A 17,219-nucleotide genomic window follows, 5' to 3' on the forward strand; every position below is an offset into this window, starting at 1 on the left:
TCAGCCTGAGCATTCCCTCTGCGTCTTAACTTCAGATGATAGTACAAAAATGCAAACAAGAGAAATTGCTCTGCTTCTTTCCTCTGAGGAAGGAAGAATTAGTGACACAGTCCTTTAGATTCTGCAAACTGTTCCAGATGATTAAAAAGCTGCAGCAAGTCCCAGGTCATGCTTCTTCATTCTCTGCTTTCCTGAGAGAGATGCGATTGATGCTGCTTTCAATAAAAACCTTCAGGCCGTTCAAGCCTTGTGCATAGAGATATTGCAGGTACCAGTCCCACTTCTTCCCCTGTACAACCAGAGAAAACAGTCAGATGTGCAGGACAACACTTTGCCTCTTTCTTAGGTCAATTTGATAACATCCACCCCAGTCAGTAAACACCCACAGGTGTGCAGGGTACGACCTGTTCCCGAATGCCCAAACCTATGTGCGACGCATTCTTAGCTTCAACAGGACAAATCAGGATCATGATATTGAAAATGTTTATAAACCCAGTAGCCCAGTAGCCACAGATACACGACTTCTCAGGTGTTGATGTCCTCTGGTTTGACCCTCTAAGAGACTGAATCCAGCCTACAGCTGGAACTTTCCCCTTTCAAAATTTTTATAGAGCGTTTGTGGAATTGGTGATTATTATCACCTCATCCTCTTCTACATAACTGCTGAAAATTGCCTGCTTTCACCTCACCAAACCAGGAAATCTTACCTTAATTAACTTGAAGTTGTAGGTGGTATCATCGGGATAAGCCTTAAGCAGAGGGAATAAAAGAACATCAAGTCAGATAAAAAGTATGTCCAGAGTTGCTTAGTCCCTTCCTAAGTCAGGAATTGTAGGTGTGCAAAGAAGAATCAATTTTTAATCAGAAGAGACTTCCAGTATCATACTACATCCACAAGTGGCAAGGTAATGTGGAGACCCTCTTGCGCCATGCTGCAGAATTACTGGATAGCAGCAGGGAATATTTATAGGTATCTTCAACCACTGTCTCTCCCCAGTACAAAAGCTGCCCCTACACAACACTAGAAAGATAATTCCCAACAATGAGAAAGAGCAAGAGGAGACAACCTATTTCTACTCTGGTGATGCTTGTGCTCTGGAGTGTGCTGCATAGCAGTGCCCTCTGCTGCTCTGCACTGCAGTCCTGGGGAAAACATAGTCCTAAAGCTGATTATTTCCTGCCATAAAACACATTTGTGATAGCTCCTATGCAAAATCTCTTTCTTAGTTCTGCAGTAGGAAGAATGCAAAAATTCTCCACCTGAAGATTTTTGGGTTTGGTTTTTTAGGGGGTTTGTTTGGGGTTTTTTGGGGGGTTTATGTTTGGTTTCTTGTGGGGTGTTTTGTTTTAATGTTCAAAATCTGCAAGAAAGAATCAGGATGCTGTGTCAGGGGAGGTTTAGCTTGGATATCAGGAAAAGGTTCTTCCCTAGAGGGTGACTGGGCACTGGAACAGCTTCCCAGGGCAGTGCTGTTGGCCCCAAGCCTGACAGAGCTCAAGCAGCCTTCGGACAACACTCTCAGGGGCATGGTGGGATTGTTGGGGATGTCCTGTGCAGGGCTAAGAGTTGGACTTGATGATCCTTGCGGGTTCCTTCTAGCTTAGGGTCCTCTGTGTGTCTAGGAAGCCTCAGACCGGAAATTATGTGGACAGAAAATATGAGAAAGACCAAGGAAAAGAAGTTGTATAAAACAAAAATAAAATTGCCTCCTCCAGCAAAGACAAAACTTGGGTTCAATCATCAGTAAGGAGCTCAATTCAGGACATTAAGCACATAAACAAAGACAAATTTGTGACATGTCCCTAACCAATTTCTTTGCTTCAACTTTACCCTCAGGTGTCCTTGCTGCATTCAGGGAGTCACACCTGTGTATGCCTGGGGTCTGCCAGCATTTCTCACAAAACAGCATCTTTGTGCACCCCTTGGATAGCCTCCAAAACCTGATGTCTCAGAGCAGCACCCACATTTCAGAACAATAACAGCTCTGGCAAGCTGCTCCCTCCACTCCTCAGCAGCTGCACAGAGCACATCATGCACCCAGAATTCAAGATAAGTACTGGCAGAACTCACACTAGACAATACAAGAGAGGATCATGTTATCTCACCTCTGTACTTGAAGTAGCTCCTTGTATTTCCAGTGTAATAAGCCATTCTCAAAAGCTACCACAAGAGCCAGAAAGCACTGCTAAAATGTTCTCCCATGCACAGCTGTACACAGTTTAACTATGTATTTCTTGACCTTATAGTTTAAGTATTTAGGTCAAACTCCTATTTTGTGGAGCAGGATGCGCTATTGGGAAGCTTTTACAGAATTGCCATTTATTTCATTATTTAGATACTTTAGTTCTATCCTCAAAAGGACCCTAAGCTCAAATTCACATCCCAAACTGTTACACTCATCCTTTATACCTTGCAAACAAAGGCTGTTCAAACTGTGCCACTGCTCTGACACAAACTCAGAATGCCACAGCAGGCTTTGAAAGTCAGTTGACTACAAGTCAGTCAAGACACTGAGGGACACTTCTCCAGAAAAACTGTCAGGACAGAACACCTGGAGCCATCAAAGGCCCAAATGTTGGCCTACACACCATTACCTGCTTCAGGAAGTCAACAGAATAGCACATCATGGCTGGGTGATGGACAACGTTAAAGCTGGATTTAAATTCTTTCACTGCAGTTTTCTCCAGCAGTTCATCATCCATACGAAGACCTTGAGGATGAATATCCTTCTGGAATACACGAGATGTCCACAGACAGCCCACCATAGCTGTTATGTACTGGTTGTACTCTTGGTATGTCCGGTTACTGAACTTGAACTGCAGGATTTTCTGAGGCACAAAACAAATCAATAAATAACATCCTCAAAGCAGCTGTGGTCTCCCTCCAGTCCTCAAGAGAATGCCATTAGTACATCTCCCCTCCACTCCCCAGAATTCCTTGCTAAGGTCTGTACTAGCACCTTACACTTCCGTCCACAATACCTTTTTACTCCGCTCATTTTCTTTCGCAGCCACCAAGTTGGTTCGATACCTGAAAAAAAAAACAAACAAAAGAGAAAGTTAAGAGCCTGTAAGCTTTGACAGTGTTGAAAAAAGCTGGAGGAATGTGTTAAAAAGACTTATTTCTGCCATGAGATTGATTATCAAACTTTGTTAGTAAAAAGGAGACATGAAAAAGTATTCCAAGGACTTTATCACTTGGCATAGACACACCCTTTCCAGGCAGAGTAAGGACACATCCAATAATATTAATCTTTAAGAGACTAATTGATTAAATGATTCAGATATGACTGGTTTGCCTGGGACAGACGCCTTATAAAGGCAATATGCAAGAATTGACATTCAGCCAAAAAAATCAGCAGCAAAATGCAATGTATTTTTAAGAAGGAAAACTTCCATTCACTAAGCAAAGAAACAGAAGTACTGGAAGTAATGCAACTTGACAGTTGTTCTATATAATAAGCACTAGCTCCTCATTTCCTAGAGACCATCCTGTCATGTTAATTACCCTGCAGACTCCTTGGAGAAAAAGCCACATGGAGAGCCCTGCACCAGCTGTCAGCTATTGGCTACTCTTCTCAGATGCAGCCACCGGAATTAACAGGGCCAAAACCACAGCCTTGGTGGTGGATCCTGCAGAACACTGAACAGTCCTGTCTTTGGATCTGCCAGCAGCACAAGGCAGTCCCAAATTCCCACCAAGTCTGGTGGTGGCAGAAGTGCTTCCTACTCAGCACATGATAGAGTTTGTAAGGAAAAGCTCAACTCTAGTGGTCTAAGCACACAAGTGAGAAGTTGCATAGTTACTAGTAAATCCAACTGGCTGACTCCAGTTCTCTCAAGACAATACAGAAACTTCTGCCTTCACATATCAAAGATATGGAAATAATACCAGGAAAGAGGTCAGAATCCTGCTGTCATTTTGGATAACAGACTGAAAAAAAGAGTAGGAACTACAGCTATAAAATCCTGTATCATGAAAGTTGGGCACAAGTGGAACTTTCAGCTTTGTCTTGCATGGTAAGAAAAAGATTTCAGATTTTACACCAAAGTAATTTCATTCCCAAAAGACTGAAAGAAGGTAAGGAGTCCCTTACAGCCCACACCAGTTGTAGTACCTGTACATAATGTAACAGAGTTGATTCAAGGTGACCGAGTCCATACTAAGCAGTGCTGTGTAGAAAACTCCAGCAGGAGGCAATATCAACAAAGGCAGTTTGTACTCCAGGTACATGTCACACACCTGCAGGAATGAAGCACATCCAAGCGGATTGTTACTGCCAGATTAAGGATTAGGACAAACCCCGAAGGCTCTAAGAGCAACAGAGAGCGTGACACTGCATTCCAGCCAGATCCATCAACCTCACCTAGGAGGGAAGGCCAAGGGCAGGTGTGCTGTTTTCTTCTTACTATAGTTTCATAGTATGTTAAGGGGCTGGAACAGACCCTAAAGATAATCTAGTCCCACCCCCCTGCCCTGGGCAGGGACACCTCCCACCAGAACAGGTTGCTCCAGACCCCATCCAACCTGGCTTTGAACACTGCCAGAGTTGGGGCAGCCACAGCCTCCCTGGGCAACCTGTGCCTGTGTCTCACCACTCTCACAGGAAAAAACCTCTTCCTAATACCTCATCTAAATTTCCCCTCTTTCAATTTATACCCATTACCCCTTGTCCTGTCACTGCGGTTCCTAGCCGAGAGTCTCTCTCCAGCTTCCCTGGAGATCCTTCACATACTGGGAGCTTGTTATGAGGTCCCTACACAACCTTCTCTTCTCCAGGCTGAACAGCCCCAACTATGAGACATGAGTTCATATCTCAGTCTATGCATTTAAGTATAACCATATGTTGTGACATGGTTACTTGCTGAGTCAAATCTATTCAGATTAAAGCAGCAATTTTTCTCCTTATCTTTTAGACCACTCCAACATATATAGCTGGGATTGCACTAGCCCTGACCTTGTTCCTAGTCTGGTTTGCTGAAACCAACAAGCCAAACAGGCAATGCATCTCTTCCAACTGGTAAACTAAATCTGTTTGACCTTGCTGGAATTGCATAAACACACAATAAAGCTTTGCTCTAAGAGAAGATGATATGGCCATACAACATGGATTTATTATGAGGCTCATGTTTAGAATTTTAGGTTGAGTTTCAAGTTACAAAAAAGACACTTTGGAATTTATGCAGCTTTAACAAGAGCTTCAGCTATAAAGACATTGCAAGCAATACTGCTGTAATGTAACACAGTACTGTCCTCTATAGCTTAGCCATGGTAACTATTCCCAAAGTAACGCCCTTCAGGAAGGTACTCATCATTGTCAGGAGAGCAGTGGTCTAAGAATATGCACAGCTAGTTGCCACAGCTCAGACCATAAAAAAGCAAGCAGTGACAGCTCACGATCCATAAGATGGACCCTTTTTTACATCTGTTAAATTAGGCACAATTGTTTTCAGACTCCTTCCCCTAATCTCACCACAGACTTTCCACTAAAGGTTGTTTGCCACACCTTTACCTTTCCCTATGCCATGAAAGCTACAGGCAGTTATTTGTATTTAACCCAATTATTGCTGTTTTCCAAAAATCTAGGCTCTTCACTTACTGTCTCATCTGATTTGACTCTATTTTAGACATCTCTAGAATTCTGAATGCATAAGCAAAACATCAAGAAAAAAATTCAAATCGTAGCTGCCTGCTAGAGCCCCAATAATAATACATCAAAGGGTGCCTGATTCTCTGTATAATCCCATAAAATAAGTGTTTCCTTATTTCAAACTGTCTTTTGTAGATGTGGTTGCCCATTAGTTTTGTAACTAAGATGCCATTTAAGATGCACAATTTAGTTACAAGTAGATCCCAGAATTATCATTGTTTTTTCAACTATTTGTAATTTAATCTAAATTGTAGGAGCTGTTGCTGTTGTTAGAGCATGGCTGGCATTCACAGTAAGCACAGCCACAGAGAGGATGTGAGGAAGCTGGAAAGCACACAAACCAATTTGATGCTGCTCAGTTTGTCTACAGAACAAACTAGAAAAAACAACCCATTTTTAATGGAAAGATACGCTGTTTGAAACTGAACATTGTTCTTTCCTATAAGTCAGCATTAAAAAGGCACATTATGCCCTACTGTTACTTCCCCTTCCACAGTTCACCTCTGACTTAAGAGCAACCACTTTCTTAATGGAATATTTAGTTCTGCCTCCGGATGCAACAGCAGCTGCTCTCACCTGTAGATCTCTCATGTATTTGGAATATTCTTGCATGTAATCACAAATTTCTGTAAACTATTATGAGAAAGATGTTTTTATGCTCTAGCTTAAAAAAATGCCAATAGCCTTGGCATATTAAAAAAAAAAAAAAAGTCAGAATGACTGAGATACGCACAGTCTCATAGAAATTCAGGATGAAGAACATCAGGAACATGGAATTGTGTTCCAAACGCAGTGCAGCAGTAGAGATCCATCCAACAAAGTGGATCAGCTGAGCCACCAGGTTCACCAGGCCAGAGAGTGTGGTATTCCTGCAACAAGGACATGGCACAACACCAGTACATATCCCTCTATGCAAACAGCAAGTGGCAACAAGAAATTGAAGTTTATGCTTTGGTCCCACCAAGCCCTCAGCAACAGGCACTTGTTCTTCAACACAGGCATAAATGTATTGCTGCTGTTATTATAAACATGACCCAGCTGTCAGTGTTTTGAGGATTTTGACTTCTGGACATTTCAATTTTTAGTATCAAGAGAAATAGTATCATAGAATGTTAAGAAGTTGGAATGGACCTTAGAGATCATCTAGTCCCAACTCCCTGCCCTGGGCAGGGACACCTCCCACCAGACCAGGTTGCTCAAGGCTTTATCCAACCTGGCTTTGAACACTGCCAGGGTTAGGCCAGCCACAACCTGTGCCAGTGTCTTACTACCCGCACAGGAAAAAACCTCTTCCTAATAGTTAATCTTTATTTCCCTCCTTCAATTTACACTGTCTTACTCCTTGTCCTATCACTCCATTTCCTAACACAGAGTCCCTCTCCAGCTTCCCTGTAGGCCCTTTGGATACTGGAAGGTTGCTATGAGGTCTCCACACAACCTTCTCCAGGCTGAACAGCCCCAGCTTTCTCAGTCTGTCTGTGTAGGGAGGGTGTTCTTTTACATACTTTAAAAGATAAAGAACAGGACTGACTGTAGCTTACAATAGAGCAAAATTATAACAGCATTATTAACCTTCGAGTTTGTCTTTCTGTTAGGTGATAGGGCTAGAAAATATGCACAGAACATGGTTTGCATTTTTTAAAGACAAACTTACGAAGAATTCAGCTCTGATTCCAGATGAACTGCATTGCAATTTAACCAGTTCTGCAATAGCTCTTTCAGGCTCTCAAGAACACTGCACTGCAAGAGGCAAAAAGAAATCAGGCTGAGGACAATTTATGTAAGCCAGTATTACTAAACAAAAAGTGCCCTGAGAATTGACATACACAAGGAAAGGTACCAAGAGTTTCTCAGCACTACCAGGAACACTGAGATAATTGCATGTCCCCTGAAACTGAGTGTATGTGTTACACAGTATTTGAAACTCTCATTCTCCAGGAAAAGCTGACTTAAAATTGCAATAAAACAAACAAACTGCTGACCTGTGTACTACCAGTTATTTTTATTTTTAGTGCCCCAGATGAATTTCAGTCAAAAACCAAGATGATATCTTAAAGGCACTCAATCCCAAAGAAGTTAAGCCATCAGTATATATTTCATCCTCATTTGGGAACACACTTCCCCAGATGAAGTCCCCTATAAATCCCACAGACTGTTACACCTGACACAAGTGGAGAGAACAGTATCAGCTAGAAGTAAACCACCATTGTACCCCCTTAAATTACCTTAAAGTAAAGAGATGATGTGAAAAAGAGCTGTGCCAGGGGATCATAGAGCTGTGACCCAATTTCTGAAACAAATGAGAAACCAGGATGACAAGTAGTATATCTTTTAGTATACAAGTAGAATATCTGTGTATCTTGTAGTATACAGCAGTATATCTGTGCAGAAATTCTGTCCCCCAGGATCAGACACTGTCCAACCTCACCCAAAGGATCTGCAACACATACCAGAGAAAATGCTCGGGGGAATCCAGCTCACAAGCCCAAGGATTTGTGACCGGCAGCAGCAACCATCCCAGAGAGGAAGGCAGTTACACAGAAACTCTGCAGAGGCACAAAATCCCTCCTACAAAGCAGGAGAGGCACATTCAAAATCTCAGCTTATATGCCTGTACCTTGCCATGGTCTTTTCACCCTGGAGAAAGAGGTTTACACCTCCTTCCTGCCATACAGTTTGCCAAGACATTCAAATTATCAATATCATTCTCCAATTATTTTTTCCTGAAGAAAACACAGACATTTCCAGAATATTGACTTGCTACAGGTATATGTGTTTTTATTACTTGAGACACTGTCACTTCTCAAAATTACTACAAGAAAGAGGTAAGTCCCAGAAGTACTTTAAGGGAAGACTTTGTGAAACTCTTTGGCTTCCACCAAACAGGCACTTACCTGCAAGAAACATTCTGTCTTGTAGATAGTTTCCAGGAAGCTCTTGAATTCTTCTTCATTGGAGTTATCAGCCACACACCAGGTGCATTCTAAAAAGGAGAGAATACTCTATTTGAATACCAGCACAGCAAGAACAAGCACAATGAGGAACCAAATTCAGTTCTCTTCCAGCAGTTGTTTGAACACTATATGATTATCACTATATCTGAACAGCAAAGTTCCATTATTGAAAAGTGAAAAGCCTCAGATAACCTTTACCTCCCTACCATGCACGATAATGCTAAGTTCCTACCTTCCTGGAGCATCTGGCCCATCCAATAGTAGAGCCTCAGGTAAATAGATTCATCTTTGACGCAATTCATGTAGTGAAGTAATAAAGGATTTGTTAGCACTGAAGCCATCTGAGCAGGAAGCTGCAAGAGAAATCAAAGCAAAGAGAATTACTCAGTATTTACACCAGCAAATTTCCAGATCTCATTCTGTCAGTTACAGAATCCTTTTACCAGCAACAAGACCATCTCCAGGTCTTCCATTCATCATTCTCAGACCTAGATGCTCTGTCAGAGCTAGGTAGACCACATGCTATTCACAGACATCAGGGCATAGAGGAATATCCTTTGGTCTCTCAAAAGATTCATTGAGTTTACCAAGACCTTCCTGAAACTCACCTCCAGCTGGTGGATATTTTGCAGGAACTGAGGAAAGGTCTGCAGCTGCTCCACTGGAAAAGACACTTTCTGACAGTTCAGATCAAGGCTCTTCCCCCTGTTCCCTCCTAAATGATTCGTGTTTGCACTGCTTGCAGGTATAACCAACTGGACATTCCATTTCTGTAGAAAAGAAACACGAATGAATAGCAATGACTGCTTCCAATGCAGGTGAGTGCACTTGTGACCAATGTTCCCAGAAAGACCCTGTTGTACAAAAGAAGGATCCAGGTCTTCATTACAATGGGAATGCTGCATGTCTATATAGTCACTCCACCCTTCCCAGTGCTGACATAAAGCCAGACTCTCATTATTTGACAATATTCATCATGAAAACTGCTGCTTGGCACCTTCCAGGGTCTACCTTAGGCTCATAACATACCCTCTTTCGTGACCGAGGTTGAGATGTGCTCAAAAACAGTGTCTGGAACAGGGGAGAGGGTTGCTGTTTCCTTTGTCGTACTGCATTGATTGCTGCTTTCCATGGGCCATCTGAATTCCTGAAGTAAGTCTGGAAACAGAAATCAGACATCTGTGCAAGTAACCAAACTAAGACAAAGCAACAGTAAGATCAGTTTCTACTCTGATAAGCCTCACTGTAGTGATGAACTGACACTCAACTCTGCTAGACAGATTTTCACAGCACAGAGCTCTCTTATCATTCCTCAGTTTCATCCCCTTTTGACAACAGTTCAACAAGTTGGGCTTTTACTTCCTTCTCAAATGATGTCCCCTTTTCTCAAAAGGGATCTCCAGCACGTCCGACTTGTAATCCCCATTCAAATTGATCATCAATTCATAGATTAAACCTCAAGTACACATTACAATAAAACATGACCAAAGTATGCTTAGGCAAGTTACTAGCAAAGTAACTTGCTAGTTACTTTGCTAGTATCAGCATCAGTGATATCCCCCTAACAGAACAACTCCTGTGTAACCAAATTCTCAAATTAATGCAGATACTATCACAGAAAACTGGAAAAACACAACACCTTTTCTGCACAAAACTTTGTAATTTCAATTTCATTCAGCCTTTAAATTCTAATCAAGTGCCAAACCATTACAAAAGTATTCAGATTGGTTTGGACTTAGGTAATCAAGCTTTGATTCCACAAGTTAAAACAGTGTGTTCATAATAACAGTTGAAGGTGTATTTGGGGTTTAGTTGCTAGTTATTTTCCACACTTCTGTGCAGGCCAAAAATGTGAATTCTCCAACAGATGACTGTGCAGCACAATGCAATGTATAATTACCTAGAACATCTAACTATCATATATGTTACATGTATAATTATTATATTTATATTATAGTCTAAGTTATTACATCATATTATAGTATAGTATTTTATCTACAGAACAAGTTCACAAGCAAATTGAAATACAATCAAATTTATCTTAGAGAAACTCAACTTGCCTAGAAAACCCTCAAAAAACCCAAATGCCAAACCCTTAAGTCTATTACATTGAAGTACCAATAGAAATTTGTTGCACAATTGAGGTCTCATCTGCTGCTCTTATCTGTTACATATTCTGTTTCTGCTATATATATTCTATTTGGTCAAAGGGCTAAGAGCACACACAGGCCTCTCTAAAAGGGGAGTCATGATTTTTTGCTGTTTCTTGAGGCTCTGACAAATCAAGCTCACCACATTTTTACCTGCTTTTTTCCCCTCTTTCCTATGGCAGACTTTCCAAGTGCAAAGCTACTTCCTGATTTCCATTGCTATTTGTACTCAAGTCAGCAATTTGGACAATGCCTTGACAAATTAGACAGTTTGTTTCCTGAAGAACTTATTGTGTAAAACAAGTCAAAACCAGCAAGAATATCAAAAGGAGGATTAAAGTAATCCTCATAAGATAAAGGCAGATAGCATTCCATACCAAATCATCTCATTATGCTGAAGAGGAAACAAAATGCACGGCAAGGAATCCTCATCTAAACCTGATTTTACTTAGTGGAAAGGAAATAGAATTAATCTTAAACCACTATAGCTTAGCTTAAATGGAAAGCTCAGTACAAATCCTGTTGGTAAGTTCTGGTTCCAAATAGTTCAAATGTAACTCCTTACCTTCATTTTCCCAGGAAGAGTTATGGTGACCAGTTCTGGACGGAAGAGTTTGTAAAGTGACAGCAGAGCCTGCAGATGGGACTGCATTCCCTGGCAAATACAATCACAGGATTTTAGGGGCCGGAATGGACCTTAGAGATCATCTAGTTCCAAATCTCCTGCCCTGGGCAGGGACACTTCCCACCAGACCGGGATGCTCAAGGCCTCATCCAGAACACCACCAGAGTTGGGGCAGCCACCACTTCTCTGGGCAACCTGTGCCAGGATCTCAGCAGTCATAGGAAAAACTTTTTTCTAATATCTAACCTGAACTTCCCCTCCTTCAATTTGAACCCATTACCCCTTGTCCTATCATTGCAGTTCCTAACAAAGAGTCCCTCTCTCCAGCTCCCTTGTAGGCCCCTTCAGATATTGAAATGTTGCTATGAGCTCTCTACACAAACATCTCTTCTCCAGGCTGAACAGCCCCAACTTTCTCAGCCTGTCTTCATAGGGGAAATGCTCCAGTCCTCTTTGCCAACTTTGCAGCCTCCTCTGGACTTGCTACAATAGTTCCATGCCCTTCTTATGTTAAGGGTATCAGAACTGCACACAGTATTCCAGCTGGGGTCTTGCACTTAATTTTGTTGAACTTCATGAGGTTTGCATTGGCCTACCCCTCAAGCTTGTCAAGGTTCCTCTGGATGGCATCCCTTCCCTCCAGCATGTCAACTTCCCCACACAGTTTGGTGTCATCAGTGAATCTGCTGAGAGTTCACTCAATCCCACTCTCCATGTCACTGACAAAGGTGTTGAACAGTATAGGCCCCAGCACCGACCCCTGAAGGACACCACTCCTCACTGGCCTCCACATGGGAAATGAGCTGCTGACCACAACTCTGTGTGCGACCATCCATCCAGTTCTTTATCCACCGAGTGGTCCACCCATCAAATCCATGTCTCCCCAATTTAGAGACAAGGATGTCATGTGGGACAGTGTCCAACGCTTTGCATAAGTCCAGGTAGATTATATCAGTTGCTCTGCCCCTATCTACAAATTCTGTGGCCCCATCATAGCAGGCCACCAAATTTGTCAGGCATGACTTGCCCCTGGTAAAGCCAGGTCAGTTATTACCAATCACCTCTTTGCTTTTCATGTGCCTAAGCAGAGCTTCCAGGAGAATCTGCTCCATGATCCTGCCAAGCACAGAGGTGAGACTGACTCTAATAGCAGAACAAGAGGGAAGATATGTGGGGTATGTTCTTAATACAGAAACTGATTATTGTAGAAGCAAAAAAACCCCCAGTGATTAGTAAAAGCTAAATTTCTAAAGCCACATATCACCAAGTAACCACAGATGAACAACTGAAAATGCAAGAAAGAGTAGAAACTGTGTCAATAAAATACCATAGGAAGGGCATTGAAGAAAGAGCTTTCTGCAGACATAACTAATAAAAAGGAATTTAACAATCAAAATGATGAAATAGCCTTCTGCTTTCTAAAAAACATATTATAGCAACAGCTTTTTCTTATTAAAAAAGGAGCAAAACCCTCTACAATCTTAGATTTCTCAGTCATTTTATACCACTTGCAAAAGGAAGATGAATAGAAAATTACAGAGTATAATAGAAAAATGAAGCTGTCCCTTGCTTCAGAGATTTCATACCTAGCCATAAAAAAGAGCTTTGTGCATGTCATTGCACATGCTCACAAAACACACCTGGAAATCAGCGATGCACATGCAAGAGAGACAAGCTTTGATGCTGCAGAGACTACAACCTACAATTCCAAGCCCAGCCAGTCTTCTAAATCTTGTTGTGAGGGCATTAGTCTTACAAACTGTATTATAAGCCATGGTACAAACTCTACAAGAGTTGAAATAAACTCACCGTTTTTGCTTGGAGGTCAAGCAGTCTCCTAACCCGAAAGGGCTTGACTAGAAAGATAATCAAGGATATAATGGATTTTAAAAACCACTGTATCAGACCTTAAAGCAAAAATGTAATATCGCTTTTTAGAATAAAATCATGACGAAGCAAGCAGAACCAATTATTCTCATTTTTAGGCTAACAGCTTTCCAATTCAGAAAGAGTTACACAAATTTTTGCCTGAATTACCACTCATGTTTCCTTGCCTGAAAAGCACTCTATTGGCTAATCATTGGATTAGCTGCATTGGAAGAAAAGGCTGTACTAGCAAACAGGATCAGAAACAAAATGTCATTACATCTCATAGAGGTGACAGACTCACCATTTTCTTTCCTGGTCAGCAGGTAGAGCAGGTGAGACACGTATGGGCACTGCAAAGCAAAGGCACAATGAACTCTCTTGCTGCTGCAGACTGCCAGCCAGGACACACAGAAAGTAGCACATCGGCTTCACAAGAGATTTGCTTCACTCAGTTGGCTGTCTCAAGCCATCCCTGCATCCCCTTGGGGCAGAGTACCCTTTCCTTCCCTTAGGAAACAGCATGGTTTCCACAGGTCTCGCCTGCAGTTTCATTTAGAAGATTTATCTGCACTGTGAACAGTCCCAATAGTGTCCAAGCTCTTCAGTAAGCTTGGATCTCGTCTTTTTGGAACATGGTCTAGAAATTCCAGGAGTCAACAGTGAAAGGACAATGACATTTTCAAAAACAAAGGCACCTTTGAAGCCAAGTACCTTTTTAGAGCTTCTAACTACAGTTAAGGCTGTAAAGGTCTTCAATTAGTTTCACACCAGCTCTGGTGCACTTTGCCACTGACACATCATACCTGAAAATGTCATTTTAAACAGTAAGAACCTAAATCCAGTTTTATGAAAATATTGTAACTAAAGCTCAGCTAAAACCGTTAACAACTTTACAAGAAATATTGTTCAGAACTTTGGGAATTCTACAAGTCTTAACCAGAAAATATCCTAAACTGAAAGCATATGAACAATTTCATATCTAACATGACTGTCAAGATCATATTAATAGGCACTGAATTCAAACACTTCAATATTCTGGTACCTGGATTTTACAGTTGCCACACAGCAGAAATCTCCTGAATGCTTGTTCTCATTTAAGCCACATTTCAAATCAATAAAGTACAACAGTATTTTGTTTCTCACCGTTAAACACTGCTCCAAAAGGACTGTTTTTCTTTTTTGCAAAAGGTATACAAACCAGTTTCTTCCCACGAGCAGGAAACTTTACCTGCTGATGATGTCTGACAGCCCCAGAGACTGCAGCACCATAGCTACTCTTGGGAATTTAGACAGAATATTTCATCACTCTGTGATACAGAAAAACAATTCTTGGAAACATGTTTAACCAGCCAGACCACAGCAATCCTACAGTTCTTCTCTGTTTATGGATCTAAATTACCCAAAAAAACCCCAGAGACAAGAAATTCCAGCCATCAGAAAATGGTCTCTAACCAACAGCAACTCCAGACTAATCACATCATTAATATGCATATTCCTAACAAACAGATACATTTTGTCAATTCCATACATTCTGCAGCTCTCCTTACCATCCTGTCATCTTGCAGGAGGGAGAAGAAATAACCATAGAGGGCACGAAGCTGTTCCTTGCAATCAATGAAGTCGAACACTGTGATCAGCCACTTTATAAAAAGCAGCTGCAGATAGGAAAAAAACATAACACGTATGTTATATTACATGAACATACTACATTATATTACATAAATATATCAAGTGAAGAGCAAAAACAAAGCAGAGCAGTCACTGGCCAACCCAAGAGTCACAATCAGTAAGGACACACATCACTTTCAAGGACAAGCAGAGAGCTACAGACAAACAACAGCAAAGGGTAATTCAGCTGTGGAAGAAAACCTCCCAAGGAAATCACCAAGCAAACAACAGGCCATGTCCATCACTGGTGTTGGCAACAGAGTTTTTTAGTTTCTATAGCCATGGGACGCTGTTTGTGGCTCAATGGCTGATTGAGAGAGATGGAATCCACCTCAATAAATGGGGCAGGTCTTGGCCAACACACTGGCTAAGCTGGTAAGGATAACTTTAAACCAGGAAAGATGGGGAAGGGGAGAGTTATAGAGACCACCCACGCAGCAAAATCAGGCTCATGTGAGGATACTTCCAGGAAAGGCATGCAGCACAGGAAGTGGCTACAAGACATGGCTATGGGGTATCCTCTTGCAGCCCTCCTGGGAAATGCATACACTCCAACACCTCACTGTGACTGTATACCAATGCATGAAGTATGGGAAACAGAGTTTTGAATGTGCTCACCCCTCAGCAAGGAGGAGATTGAGATGCTGGAGGATACAAAGCAGAGCAACAGAGTTGGGGAAGGGCCTGGAACACAAATCTCAAGTGGAGTGGCTGAGGGAGCTGCAGGTGTTTTGCCTGGAGTAAAGGAGGCTCAGGGGAGAACTTATTGCCCCCTATGACCCCCTGAAGGGAGGCTAAATGAGGTGGGTGTTGGTGTCTTCTTCCAAGTAACAAGAGACAGGACAAGAAGTAGTATCAAGTTGTGGGAGGTTTAGGTTGATTAGGAAAAAGTTCTTCACCAAAGGGGCTGTCAAGCATTGGCACAGGCTGCCCAGGCAAGTGGTTGAATCACCATCCCTGGAGGGATTTAAAAGACATGTAGAAGTGGCACTTAAGGACATGGTTTAGTGGAGTTGGCAGCATTACGTTGGTCTTAAAAATCTTTTCCAACCTAAATGATTCTATGATGCAAACCTTTAAGCAGATTGTGTCTTTGGCTAATGTTCAGCCATGTTGCCATGACCAAGGTACACATAACCTAAGGGAACCTAACCTTGCTGAAGCTGAAGAATGCCTCACATAGCTGAAGTATTTCATACAAATGTGGGTGGAGAAACCAGTCCTGAGGAACTCAGAGACACAAGGCAAGCAGGAACTGTGCAAATTCCCACTCATATTTATAAAAAGTTTCTTGGTTCCTACTGCCATTCCAGCAATGGGTGCCTGTGCCAATCTTGGTGAATGACAGTACCTTGTGTAAGACCTTGCACATTAAAACCTCAGGATTCTTGCTTCCTGAAAATAACCTGTCCTTGTCATTCCTGTGCAGAAAGAATAACTACCGCAAACAAAAAATTACCTGGACGTTGTCTGAGCACTTGCTGACACAGAGCCAAGACACAGCTGTAATCACAGAACTCTGTGGTATTTCTGAGGCTGGAATGAGGCTCTTCAGTAAACGAGTGTTCACTGCATCAACTGGAAAACAAGCAATTTCAAATAAGATGGTGCTCATGGATCAGGTTCTTCGAGATGGTTTTGCAGCTTAGGTCAAAATCCCCCCTGGACAAGATTATTCAGAGCTTCATTCAGTAAGAGTGTACAAGAACCTAGACAGGACTTACCTATACCCCAAAAAACTGTGAGAAGTATTTCTTTCCAGTTTAAATAAAGACAATGAAATATTGAGTATTTTAGTGTTGAAATAGTCTTTAGACTCTTGGCAAGACTACAGAAAGTAACACAAAGTCTGGTAACATTAAAAGACCAATTCCTTCACCAAAGAGTATGTGACTGTGAGCTCAGTCAGAGAGCAGCAGATCAGTGTTCTGGAGATGAGTTGATCATTTGAAGTGAAGAAAAGCACTAAACTACTTGCATAATGGGGAAAGGATTCTGTGTGCTCCTCTTGTGTTGGAGGGAGGTAGAAGTTTAGGGTTTTTTCCCCTGAATATTTCATTATTTTCAAGTACAAATGGTGAAGAACCTTGCAAAGAAAGCAACATGAGGGCGGCACTGGCTGCTAGACTGACTGTTTAGGATGACATTTTCATTTTAGCAAGTTTCACTAATACAACTGTGTCTGTTTATTTTGATCTTGGGGAAACGTAACTTACACAAACAATTACAGCAAGGAAAAGACACAATGGTTGCTAAGGGCACACTTGGAGCCTTTCGGAAACTTGCAATTATGGACAAAGGG

At 41.8% G+C, this 17,219-nt stretch overlaps 1 protein-coding gene across 1 annotated transcript in view; it reads right to left on the reverse strand.

Moving 5' to 3' along the window:
- Positions 1-166: 166 nt before the first annotated feature.
- CENPI (centromere protein I) overlaps positions 167-17,219 on the reverse strand; it is a 17,966-nt gene continuing 913 nt past the window's right edge. Inside the window, exons 3-20 of the mRNA XM_009078860.1 lie at positions 16,377-16,495; positions 14,797-14,904; positions 13,551-13,599; positions 13,190-13,236; positions 11,321-11,410; positions 9,635-9,763; positions 9,214-9,375; positions 8,838-8,958; positions 8,546-8,634; positions 8,102-8,219; positions 7,877-7,941; positions 7,306-7,391; positions 6,385-6,520; positions 4,119-4,243; positions 2,983-3,031; positions 2,596-2,829; positions 708-749; positions 167-289 (exon numbers count right to left, since the gene is read on the reverse strand). Of these exons, the coding sequence (XP_009077108.1) occupies positions 167-289; positions 708-749; positions 2,596-2,829; positions 2,983-3,031; positions 4,119-4,243; positions 6,385-6,520; positions 7,306-7,391; positions 7,877-7,941; positions 8,102-8,219; positions 8,546-8,634; positions 8,838-8,958; positions 9,214-9,375; positions 9,635-9,763; positions 11,321-11,410; positions 13,190-13,236; positions 13,551-13,599; positions 14,797-14,904; positions 16,377-16,495 (1,892 nt within the window). The remainder of the gene's footprint in view (positions 290-707; positions 750-2,595; positions 2,830-2,982; positions 3,032-4,118; positions 4,244-6,384; positions 6,521-7,305; positions 7,392-7,876; positions 7,942-8,101; positions 8,220-8,545; positions 8,635-8,837; positions 8,959-9,213; positions 9,376-9,634; positions 9,764-11,320; positions 11,411-13,189; positions 13,237-13,550; positions 13,600-14,796; positions 14,905-16,376; positions 16,496-17,219) is intronic.

The sequence above is a fragment of the Acanthisitta chloris genome, unplaced genomic scaffold, assembly GCF_000695815.1.
Source record: "Acanthisitta chloris isolate BGI_N310 unplaced genomic scaffold, ASM69581v1 scaffold12497, whole genome shotgun sequence".
NCBI classification, from domain to species: Eukaryota; Metazoa; Chordata; class Aves; order Passeriformes; family Acanthisittidae; genus Acanthisitta; species Acanthisitta chloris.